This window comes from Oncorhynchus kisutch, unplaced genomic scaffold (genome assembly GCF_002021735.2).
Source record: "Oncorhynchus kisutch isolate 150728-3 unplaced genomic scaffold, Okis_V2 Okis01b-Okis20b_hom, whole genome shotgun sequence".
Lineage (NCBI taxonomy): Eukaryota > Metazoa > Chordata > Actinopteri > Salmoniformes > Salmonidae > Oncorhynchus > Oncorhynchus kisutch.
Genome location: NW_022261978.1, coordinates 14,944,121 through 14,957,485, shown reverse-complemented (window position 1 = coordinate 14,957,485; position 13,365 = coordinate 14,944,121). Strand labels below are relative to the sequence as shown.

The window sequence follows — 13,365 nt, the reverse complement described above, 5'->3', positions numbered from 1 at the left end:
ACCCATTAACCCCATGTCCCACCCATTAACCCCATGTCCCACCCATTAACCCCATGTCCCACCCATTAACCCCATGTCCCACCCATTAACCCCATGTCCCACCCATTAACCCCATGTCCCACCCATTAACCCCATGTCCCACCCATTAACCCCATGTCCCACCCATTAACCCCATGTCCCACCCATTAACCCCATGTCCCACCCATTAACCCCATGTCCCACCCATTAACCCCATGTCCCACCCATTAACCCCATGTCCCACCCATTAACCCCATGTCCCACCCATTAACCCCATGTCCCACCCATTAACCCCATGTCCCACCCATTAACCCCATGTCCCACCCATTAACCCCATGTCCCACCCATTAACCCCATGTCCCACCCATTAACCCCATGTCCCACCCATTAACCCCATGTCCCACCCATTAACCCCATGTCCCACCCATTAACCCCATGTCCCACCCATTAACCCCATGTCCCACCCATTAACCCCATGTCCCACCCATTAACCCCATGTCCCACCCATTAACCCCATGTCCCACCCATTAACCCCATGTCCCACCCATTAACCCCATGTCCCACCCATTAACCCCATGTCCCACCCATTAACCCATGTCCCACCCATTAACCCCATGTCCCACCCATTAACCCCATGTCCCACCCATTAACCCCATGTCCCACCCATTAACCCCATGTCCCACCCATTAACCCCATGTCCCACCCATTAACCCCATGTCCCACCCATTAACCCATGTCCCACCCATTAACCCCATGTCCCACCCATTAACCCCATGTCCCACCCATTAACCCCATGTCCCACCCATTAACCCCATGTCCCACCCATTAACCCATGTCCCACCCATTAACCCATGTCCCACCCATTAACCCATGTCCCACCCATTAACCCATGTCCCACCCATTAACCCATGTCCCACCCATTAACCCATGTCCCACCCATTAACCCATGTCCCACCCATTAACCCATGTCCCACCCATTAACCCATGTCCCACCCATTAACCCCATGTCCCACCCATTAACCCCATGTCCCACCCATTAACCCATGTCCCACCCATTAACCCATGTCCCACCCATTAACCCCATGTCCCACCCATTAACCCCATGTCCCACCCATTAACCCCATGTCCCACCCATTAACCCCATGTCCCACCCATTAACCCATGTCCCACCCATTAACCCCATGTCCCACCCATTAACCCCATGTCCCACCCATTAACCCCATGTCCCACCCATTAACCCCATGTCCCACCCATTAACCCCATGTCCCACCCATTAACCCCATGTCCCACCCATTAACCCCATGTCCCACCCATTAACCCCATGTCCCACCCATTAACCCCATGTCCCACCCATTAACCCCATGTCCCACCCATTAACCCCATGTCCCACCCATTAACCCCATGTCCCACCCATTAACCCCATGTCCCACCCATTAACCCCATGTCCCACCCATTAACCCCATGTCCCACCCATTAACCCCATGTCCCACCCATTAACCCCATGTCCCACCCATTAACCCCATGTCCCACCCATTAACCCCATGTCCCACCCATTAACCCCATGTCCCACCCATTAACCCCATGTCCCACCCATTAACCCATGTCCCACCCATTAACCCATGTCCCACCCATTAACCCCATGTCCCACCCATTAACCCCATGTCCCACCCATTAACCCCATGTCCCACCCATTAACCCCATGTCCCACCCATTAACCCCATGTCCCACCCATTAACCCCATGTCCCACCCATTAACCCCATGTCCCACCCATTAACCCCATGTCCCACCCATTAACCCCATGTCCCACCCATTAACCCCATGTCCCACCCATTAACCCCATGTCCCACCCATTAACCCCATGTCCCACCCATTAATCCATGTCCCACCCATTAACCCCATGTCCCACCCATTAACCCCATGTCCCACCCATTAACCCCATGTCCCACCCATTAACCCCATGTCCCACCCATTAACCCCATGTCCCACCCATTAACCCCATGTCCCACCCATTAACCCATGTCCCACCCATTAACCCATGTCCCACCCATTAATCCATGTCCCACCCATTAACCCCATGTCCCACCCATTAATCCATGTCCCACCCATTAACCCCATGTCCCACCCATTAACCCCATGTCCCACCCATTAACCCCATGTCCCACCCATTAACCCCATGTCCCACCCATTAACCCCATGTCCCACCCATTAATCCATGTCCCACCCATTAACCCCATGTCCCACCCATTAACCCCATGTCCCACCCATTAACCCCATGTCCCACCCATTAACCCCATGTCCCACCCATTAACCCCATGTCCCACCCATTAACCCCATGTCCCACCCATTAACCCCATGTCCCACCCATTAACCCCATGTCCCACCCATTAACCCCATGTCCCACCCATTAACCCCATGTCCCACCCATTAACCCCATGTCCCACCCATTAACCCCATGTCCCACCCATTAACCCCATGTCCCACCCATTAACCCCATGTCCCACCCATTAACCCCATGTCCCACCCATTAATCCATGTCCCACCCATTAACCCCATGTCCCACCCATTAACCCCATGTCCCACCCATTAACCCCATGTCCCACCCATTAACCCCATGTCCCACCCATTAACCCCATGTCCCACCCATTAACCCCATGTCCCACCCATTAACCCCATGTCCCACCCATTAACCCCATGTCCCACCCATTAACCCCATGTCCCACCCATTAACCCCATGTCCCACCCATTAACCCCATGTCCCACCCATTAACCCCATGTCCCACCCATTAACCCCATTGTCCGCACCCATTAACCGCCATGTCCCACCCATTAACCCCATGTCCCACCCATTAACCCCATGTCCCACCCATTAACCCCAGTCCCAACCCATTAACCCCATGTCCCACCCATTAACCCCATGTCCCACCCATTAACCCATGTCCCACCCATAACCCCATGTCCCACCCATTAACCCCATGTCCCCACCCATTAACCCCATGTCCACCCATAACCCCATGTCCCCCTTAACCCATTCCCACCATTAACCCATGTCCCACCCATTAACCCCATGTCCACCCATTAACCCCATGTCCACCCATTAACCCCATGTCCCACCCATCAACCCCATTCCCACCCATTAACCCCATGTCCCACCATTAACCCCATGTCCCACCCATTTAACCCCATGTCCCACCCATTAACCCCATGTCCCACCCATTTAACCCCATGTCCCACCCATTAACCCCATGTCCCACCCATTAACCCATGTCCCACCCATTAACCCCATGTCCCACCCATTAACCCCATGTCCCACCCATTAACCCCATGTCCCACCCATTAACCCCATGTCCCACCCATTAACCCCATGTCCCACCCATTAACCCCATGTCCCACCCATTAACCCACTTAACCCCAGTCCCACCCATTAACCCCATGTCCCACCCATAACCCCAATGTCCCACCATTAACCCCATGTCCCACCCATTCAACCCCAGTCCACCCATTAACCCCATGTCCCACCCATTAACCCCATGTCCCACCCATAACCCCATCCCCTTAACCCCATGGTCCCACCCATGAAACCCCATGGTCCCACCCATTAACCCCATGTCCACCCATTTAACCTGTCCCACCCATGAACCCCATGTCCCATCCCATTAACCCCATGTCCCACCCATTAACCCCATGTCCCAGCCCGATTAACCCCAGTTCCCACCCCATTAACCCCAGGTCCCACCCTGAACCAAATATAATAAGAAAACACAAAATACTTTTTGACCAGGGCGTTCTATTATAAAGGCTGTCATGGTAACAGGCGTTCTATTATAAAGGCTGTCATGGTAACACGCATTCTATTATAAAGGCTGTCATGTAACAAGCGTTCTATTATAAAGGCTGTCATGGTAACAAGCGCTCTCATTTGAAGTAAAGTCTAGATATTAGAATTGCATGTTTCAGTGCAACAACTAAAAGATGGCACCAGTTTGCATCCCTGAGTATAATTCATGTGTATTTATTTAAGTGATTGCTGTTGGTAACTTGTGTGTGTTTATCTAGGTGTATCCAGACCAGGCCCTGTTGCTGTTGGTAACTCAGGGTCTGGCGCTACGGATCCTCCACGAACCTTTGACCCCCGCTCTACCCGTCCTCAACTATTACAAGGTACACCTCTGTCCCCCGCTCTCTCCTCTGTCCTCCGCTCTCTCCTCTTTCCCCCGCTCTCTCCTCTTTCCCCCGCTCTCTCCTCTGTCCTCCTCTCTCTCCTCTGTCCTCCTCTCTCTCCTCTGTCCTCCTCTCTCTCCTCTTTCCCCTGCTCTCTCCTCTGTCCTCCGCTCTCTCCTCTGTCCTCCTCTCTCTCCTCTGTCCTCCGCTCTCTCCTCTGCCCTCCTCTCTCTCCTCTTTCCCCCGCTCTCTCCTCTGTCCTCCTCTCTCTCCTCTGTTCTCCTCTGTCCTCCTCTCTCTCCTCTGTCCTCCTCTCTCCTCTTTCCCCGCTCTCTCCTCTGTCCTCCTCTCTCTCCTCTGTCCTCCTCTTTCCCCCTCTCTCTCCTCTGTCCTCCTCTCTCTCCTCTGTCCTCCTCTTTCCCCCTCTCTCTCCTCTGTCCTCCACTCTCTCCTCTGTCCTCCTCTCTCTCCTCTGTCCTCCTCTCTCTCCTCTTTCCCCCTCTCTCTCCTCTGTCCTCCTCTCTCTCCTCTGTCCTCCTCTCTCTCCTCTTTCCCCCTCTCTCTCCTCTGTCCTCCTCTCTCTCCTCTGTCCTCCTCTCTCTCCTCTGTCCTCCGCTCTCTCCTCTGTGTGCAGGGTAATGTTTAGATTTATTTGTTCGTGTGTTGGTCTTTACTGTTGTTGTAGGGACCAGAAGTCCTCACAATGATAGTAAAACAAGGACCATTTGGACAAGTGGGGACAATTCGTCGTCCCCCCCCCATAGGGTAAAGGTTAGGAAAGGGAAAGGGGTAGGAAGAATAGGATTTTGAATGGGAATCAATTTGTTTGGTCCCCACAAGAATAGTAAGACCAACATGTGTGTCTCTGTGTGTGCAGGGTCATGTGTGGGCCTTGAGGTGGCTTGTTGGGTTCCTGTCTCCTGGAAGACTGGAGTCCTTCCTCAGAGGGGTAGCAGTGGAGCTGCACAGCACTGGTACACACACACACACACACTCCTCAGAGGGGTAGCAGTGGAGCTGCACAACACTGGTACACACACACACACACACACACCTTCCTCAGAGGGGTAGCAGTGGAGCTGCACAGCACTGGTACACACACACACACACACTCCTCAGAGGGGTAGCAGTGGAGCTGCACAACACTGGTACACACACACACACACACCACCTTCCTCAGAGGGGTAGCAGTGGAGCTGCACAGCACTGGTACACACACACACACACACACACACACACACACACACTCCTCAGAGGGGTAGCAGTGGAGCTGCACAACACTGGTACACACACACACACACCTTCCTCAGAGGGGTAGCAGTGGAGCTGCAAAGCACTGGTACACACACACACACACACACACACCTTCCTCAGAGGGGGTAGCAGTGGAGCTGCACAACACTGGTACACACACACACACACACACACACCTTCCTCAGAGGGGTAGCAGTGGAGCTGCACAGCACTGGTACACACACACACACACACCTTCCTCAGAGGGGTAGCAGTGGAGCTGCACAGCACTGGTACACACACACACACACACACACACCTTCCTCAGAGGGGGTAGCAGTGGAGCTGCACAACACTGGTACACACACACACACACACACACACACACACACACCTTCCTCAGAGGGGTAGCAGTGGAGCTGCACAACACTGGTACACACACACACACACACACCTTCCTCAGAGGGGTAGCAGTGGAGCTGCACAGCACTGGTACACACACACACACACACACACACACACACACACACACACACACACCTTCCTCAGAGGGGTAGCAGTGGAGCTGCACAACACTGGTACACACACACACACACACACCTTCCTCAGAGGGGTAGCAGTGGAGCTGCACAGCACTGGTACACACACACACACACACACACACCTTCCTCAGAGGGGTAGTAGTGGAGCTGCACAACACTGGTACACACACACACACACACACACACCTTCCTCAGAGGGGTAGCAGTGGAGCTGCACAGCACTGGTACACACACACACACACACACACACACACACACACACACACACACACACACCTTCCTCAGAGGGGTAGCAGTGGAGCTGCACAACACTGGTACACACACACACACACACACACACCTTCCTCAGAGGGGTAGCAGTGGAGCTGCACAACACTGGTACACACACACACACACACACACACACCTTCCTCAGAGGGGTAGCAGTGGAGCTGCACAACACTGGTACACACACACACACACACACCTTCCTCAGAGGGGTAGCAGTGGAGCTGCACAGCACTGGTACACACACTCACACACACACACCTTCCTCAGAGGAGTAGCAGTGGAGCTGCACAGCACTGGTACACACACACACACACACACACACACACACACACACACCTTCCTCAGAGGGGTAGCAGTGGAGCTGCACAACACTGGTACACACACACCACACACACACACACACACACCTTCCTCAGAGGGGTAGCAGTGGAGCTGCACAACACTGGTACACACACACACACTCACACACACACACACACACACACACCTTCCTCAGAGGGGTAGCAGTGGAGCTCCACAACACTGGTACACACACACCTTCCTCAGAGGGGTAGCAGTGGAGCTGCACAACACTGGTACACACACACCTTCCTCAGAGGGGTAGCAGTGGAGCTGCACAACACTGGTACACACACACCTTCCTCAGAGGGGTTAGCAGTGGAGCTGCACACACTGGTACACACACACCTTCCTCAGAGGGGTAGCAGTGGAGCTGCACAACCTGGTACACACCCACCTTCCTCAGAGGGGTAGCAGTGGAGCTGCACAACACTGGTACACACACACCTTCCTCAGAGGGGTAGCAGTGGAGCTGCACAACACTGGTACACACACACCTTCCCTCAGAGGGGTAGCAGTGGAGCTGCACAACACTGGTACACACACACCTTCCTCAGAGGGGTAGCAGTGGAGCTGCACAACACTGGTACACACACACCTTCCTCAGAGGGGTAGCAGTGGAGCTGCACACACTGGTACACACACACCTTCCTCAGAGGTGGTAGCAGTGGAGCTGCACAACACTGGTACACACACACCTTCCTCAGAGGGGTAGCAGTGGAGCTGGCACAACACTGGTACACACACACCTTCCTCAGAGGGGTAGCAGTGGGAGCTGCACAACACTGGTACACACACACCTTCCTCAGAGGGGTAGCAAGTGGAGCTGCACAACACTGGTACACACACACCTTCCTCAGAGGGGTAGCAGTGGAGCTGCACAACACTGGTACACACACACCTTCCTCAGAGGGGTAGCAGTGGAGCTGCACAACACTGGTACACACACACCTTCCTCAGAGGGGTAGCAGTGGAGCTGCACAACACTGGTACACACACACCTTCCTCAGAGGGGTAGCAGTGGAGCTGCACAACACTGGTACACACACACCTTCCTCAGAGGGGTAGCAGTGGAGCTGCACAACACTGGTACACACACACCTTCCTCAGAGGGGTAGCAGTGGAGCTGCACAACACTGGTACACACACACCTTCCTCAGAGGGGTAGCAGTGGAGCTGCACAACACTGGTACACACACACCTTCCTCAGAGGGGTAGCAGTGGAGCTGCACACACACTGGTACACACCACACCTTCCTCAGAGGGGTAGCAGTGGAGCTGCACAACACTGGTACACACACACCTTCCTCAGAGGGGTAGCAGTGGAGCTGCACAACACTGGTACACACACACCTTCCTCAGAGGGGTAGCAGTGGAGCTGCACAACACTGGTACACACACACACCTTCCTCAGAGGGGTAGCAGTGGAGCTGCACAACACTGGCACACACACACCTTCCTCAGAGGGGTAGCAGTGGAGCTGCACAACACTGGTACACACACACCTTCCTCAGAGGGGTAGCAGTGGAGCTGCACAACACTGGTACACACACACCTTCCTCAGAGGGGTAGCAGTGGAGCTGCACAACACTGGTACACACACACCTTCCTCAGAGGGGTAGCAGTGGCGCTGCACAACACTGGTACACACACACCCCTTCCTCAGAGGGTAGCAGTGGAGCTGCACAACACTGGTAACACACACACCTTCCTCAGAGGGTAGCAGTGGAGCTGCACAACACTGGTAACACACACACCTTCCTCAGAGGGGTAGCAGTGGAGCTGCACAACACTGGTACACACACACCTTCCTCAGAGGGGGTAGCAGTGGAGCTGCACAACACTGGTACACACACACCTTCCTCAGAGGGGTAGCAGTGGAGCTGCACAACACTGGTACACACACACCTTCCTCAGAGGGGGTAGCAGTGGAGCTGCACAACACTGGTACACACACACCTTCCTCAGAGGGGTAGCAGTGGAGCTGCACAACACTGGTACACACACACCTTCCTCAGAGGGGTAGCAGTGGAGCTGCACAACACTGGTACACACACACCTTCCTCAGAGGGGGTAGCAGTGGAGCTGCCACAACACTGGTACACACACACCTTCCTCAGAGGGGGTAGCAGTGGAGCTGCACAACACTGGTACACACACACCTTCCTCAGAGGGGTAGCAGTGGAGCTGCAACAACACTGGTACACACACACCTTCCTCAGAGGGTAGCAGTGGAGCTGCACAACACTGGTACACACAACACCTTCCTCAGAGGGGTAAGCAGGTGGAGCTGCACAAACACTGGTACACACACACCTTCCTCAGAGGGGTAAGCAGTGGAGCTGCACAACACTGGTACACACACACCTTCTCAGAGGGGTAGCAGTGGAGCTGCCACACACTTGGTACACACACACCTTCCTCAGAGGGGGTAGCAGTGGAGCTGCACAACACTGGTACACACACCACCCTTCCTCAGAGGGTAGCAGTGGAGCTGCAAACACTGGTACAAACACACCTTCCTCAGAGGGAGTTGCCAGTGGAGCTGCACAAACTGTTACACACACACCTTCCTCAGAGGGGTAGCAGTGGAGCTGCACAAACACTGGTACACACACACCTTCCTCAGAGGGGTAGCAGTGGAGCTGAATGACATGTTTCGCTGAATGTTTTCTTTCTCTGCAGATGGATCCCAGCTGTCGTCCTCCTTCCCTTCTCCTCCCTCAAAGACCAGTGAGTTCTGTCATTCTGAACTGACTCTAAACATATCAGTGGGTAACATATCAGTATGTAACATATCAGTATGTAACATATCAGTATGTAACATATCAGGGGGTAACATATCAGTATGTAACATATCAGGGGGTAACATATCAGTATGTAACATATCAGTGGGTAACATATCAGTATGTAACATATCAGGGGGTAACATATCAGTATGTAACATATCAGTGGGTAACATATCAGTATGTAACATATCAGTATGTAACATATCAGTATGTAACATATCAGGGGGTAACATATCAGTATGTAACATATCAGTATGTAACATATCAGTGGGTAACATATCAGGGGGTAACATATCAGTATGTAACATATCAGAGGGTAACATATCAGTATGTAACATATCAGTATGTAACATATCAGTATGTAACATATCAGTATGTAACATATCAGTATGTAACATATCAGTATGTAACATATCAGTATGTAACATATCAGTATGTAACATATCAGTATGTAACATATCAGTATGTACCATATCAGCGGGTAACATATCAGTATGTAACATATCAGTATGTAACATATCAGGGGTAACATATCAGTATGTAACATATCAGGGGGTAACATATCGGTATGTAACATATCAGTATGTAACATATCAGGGGGGTAACATATCAGGGGGTAACATATCAGTATGTAACATATCAGTATGTAACATATCAGTATGTAACATATCAGCGGGTAACATATCAGCGGGTAACATATCAGTATGTAACATATCAGGGGGTACATATCAGGGGGTAACATATCAGTATGTAACATATCAGGGGGTAACATATCAGTATGTAACATATCAGGGGGTAACATATCAGCAGGTAACATATCAGTATGTAACATATCAGTGGGTAACATATCAGTATGTAACATATCAGTATGTAACATATCAGTGGGTAACATATCAGTATGTAACATATCAGTATGTAACATATCAGTATGTAACATATCAGTGGGTAACATATCAGTATGTAACATATCAGTGGGTAACATATCAGTATGTAACATATCAGTATGTAACATATCAGTATGTAACATATCAGTGGGTAACATATCGGTATGTAACATATCAGTGGGTAACATATCAGTATGTAACATATCAGTATGTAACATATCAGTATGTAACATATCAGTATGTAACATATCAGTGGGTAACATATCAGTATGTAACATATCAGTATGTAACATATCAGTATGTAATATATCAGTGGGTAACATATCAGTATGTAACATATCAGGGGGTAACATATCAGTATGTAACATATCAGTATGTAACATATCAGTATGTAACATGTCAGTATTGTTCTGTCTCCAGGCCTGACCCCTTCTGGCACTACCTCACAGACTTAATCAGAGAGTAAGTCTCACAACACACTCCCCACCTTCACCACAAGAGTCCCGTCCCCCCCTTCTCTACAAGAGCCCCCGTCCCCCCCTTCTCTACAAGAGTCCCCGCCCCCCCCTTCTCTACAAGAGTACCCGCCCCCCCCCTTCTCTACAAGAGTACCGTCCCCCCCTTCTCTACAAGAGTGCCCCCCCTTCTCTACAAGACGTCTCCACGTTCCCCCCCTTCTCTACAAGAGGTCCCCCCCTTCTCTACAAGAGTCCCCCCCTTCTCTACAAAGAGTCCCCCCCTTCTCTACATAGAGCCCCCGTTCCCCCCACTTTCTCTACAAGAGGCCCCCCCCCTTCCTCTACAAGAGTCCCCCCCTCTCCCCATCTACACAGCGTCCCCGTTGCCCCCCCTATCTACAAGAGTCCCCCCTTCTCTACAAGAGTTTCCCCCCCTTCTCTACAAGAGTTCCCTCCCTTCTACAAGAGTCCCTTCTCCCCCCTTCTCGACAAGAGTCCCCCCCTTCTCGACAAGAGTCCCCCCCTCGACAAGAGTCCCCCCCTTCTCGACAAGAGTCCCCCCCTTCTCGACAAGAGTCCCCCCCTTCTCGACAAGAGTCCCCCCTTCTCGACAAGAGTCCCCGTCCCCCCTTCTCTACAAGAGTCCCCGTCCCCCCTTCTCTACAAGAGTCCCCCCACAAGAGTCCCCGCCCTTCTCTACAAGAGTCCCCCCTTCTCTACAAGAGTCCCCCCCCTTCTCTACAAGAGTCCCCCCCTTCTCTACAAGAGTCCCCGCCCTTCTCTACAAGAGTCCCCCCCTCTCGACAAGAGTCCCCCTCATCCCCCTTCTCTACAAGAGTCCCACGTCCCCCCCTTCTCCCGTAAAGAGTCCCCCCCTTCTCGACAAGAGTCCCCCCCTTCTCGACAAGAGTCCCCCCCTTCTCGACAAGAGTCCCCCCCTTCTCGACAAGAGTCACCCCTTCTCGACAAGAGCCTTTCTCGACAAGAGTCCCCCCCTTCTCGACAAGATCCCCGTCCCCCCTTCTCTACAAGAGTCCCCGTCCCCCCTTCTCTACAAGAGTCCCCGTCCCCCCTTCTCTACAAGAGTCCCCGCCCCCCTTCTCTACAAGAGTCCCCCCCTCTCTACAAGAGTCCCCGCCCCCCCTTCTCTACAAGAGTCCCCGCCCCCCCTTCTCTACAAGAGTCCCCGCCCCCCCTTCTCTACAAGAGTCCCCCCCTTCTCTACAAGAGTAGAAAACAGAGGAGTGTCTGTTGTGTTACTGACGGAGTGTGTGTCTGTCTCCAGGACTCTATCTGTAATCCCGGACTGCAGCAGACTGGACCTGGATCAGACTGGAGTGTGACTCAGGTGTGTGTGTGTGTGTGTGTGTGTGTGTGTGTGTGTGTGTGTGTGTGTGTGTGTGTGTGTGTGTGTGTGTGTGTGTGTGTGTGTGTGTGTGTGCGCGCGCGCGCGCGTGAGAACATCTCTGAACACGTGGAAGCAACGAAGAAGAGGACAATGATAATAATGTGTTTATCTGACTGTTAATAAGACCTGTTGTGCCTTTTTTTTCTACAAATAAACATATCATTTTATTTATCCGTATTACCGGAGGATGTAAAAGGTGTGAGAGTAAATAGTGTGTTTTGGCTCTTCATTATTTATCCGTATCACCGGAGGATGTAAAAGGTGTGAGAGTAAATAGTGTGTTTTGGCTCTACATTATTTATCCGTATCACCGGAGGGTGTAAAAGGTGTGAGAGTAAATAGTGTGTTTTGGCTCTACATTATTTATCCGTATCACCGGAGGGTGTAAAAGGTGTGAGAGTAAATAGTGTGTTTTGGCTCTGCATTATTTATCCGTATCACCGGAGGGTGTAAAAGGTGTGAGAGTAAATAGTGTGTTTTGGCTCTACATTATTTATCCGTATCACCGGAGGGTGTAAAAGGTGTGAGAGTAAATAGTGTGTTTTGGCTCTACATTATTTATCCGTATCACCGGAGGGTGTAAAAGGTGTGAGAGTAAATAGTGTGTTTTGGCTCTACAGTATTTATCCGTATCACCGGAGGATGTAAAAGGTGTGAGAGTAAATAGTGTGTTTTGGTTATTGTTTTGGTGTTTTCATTATTTCCTTTAATAATAAACAGGAAATGAAAAGAAAATTTCACTTCTGTTTTTACACGATGACGTCACAATCACGTTCTGGTGGCTGTTTTTACACGATGACGTCACAATCACGTTCTGGTGGCTGTTTTTACACGATGACGTCACAATCACGTTCCGTTGGCTGTTTTTACACGATGACGTCACAATCACGTTCCGTTGGCTGTTTTTACACGATGACGTCACAATCACGTTCTGGTTGGCTGTTTTTACACGATGACGTCACAATCACGTTCCGTTGGCTGTTTTTACACGATGACGTCACAATCACGTTCTGGTGGCTGTTTTTACACGATGACGTCACAATCACGTTCCGTTGGCTGTTTTACACGATGACGTCACAATCACGTTCCGTTGGCTGTTTTTACACGATGACGTCACAATCACGTTCCGGTGGCTGTTTTTTTTATTTTCACCCAACACTCTTTTTAAAAGCTTTGCTGCCCTGTATGAGGATCGAACTTAAGACCTTCAGATTATGAGACTGACACGCTACCTACTGCGCTTAACGAGGCCCTTCAACAGTGAT

At 51.5% G+C, this 13,365-nt stretch overlaps 1 protein-coding gene across 2 annotated transcripts in view; it reads left to right on the top strand.

The window, feature by feature from the left end:
* Nucleotides 1–12,828, top strand: part of zgc:112980 (uncharacterized) — a 74,484-nt gene extending 61,656 nt beyond the window's left edge. For both annotated transcript variants that reach the window (XM_031811566.1, XM_031811567.1), the window contains 5 exons: nucleotides 4,073–4,177; nucleotides 5,055–5,151; nucleotides 9,247–9,294; nucleotides 10,655–10,696; nucleotides 11,978–12,828. In XM_031811566.1, the coding sequence (XP_031667426.1) occupies nucleotides 4,073–4,177; nucleotides 5,055–5,151; nucleotides 9,247–9,294; nucleotides 10,655–10,689 (285 nt within the window). In that variant the 3' untranslated portion in view covers nucleotides 10,690–10,696; nucleotides 11,978–12,828. The remainder of the gene's footprint in view (nucleotides 1–4,072; nucleotides 4,178–5,054; nucleotides 5,152–9,246; nucleotides 9,295–10,654; nucleotides 10,697–11,977) is intronic.
* Nucleotides 12,829–13,365: the final 537 nt, after the last annotated feature.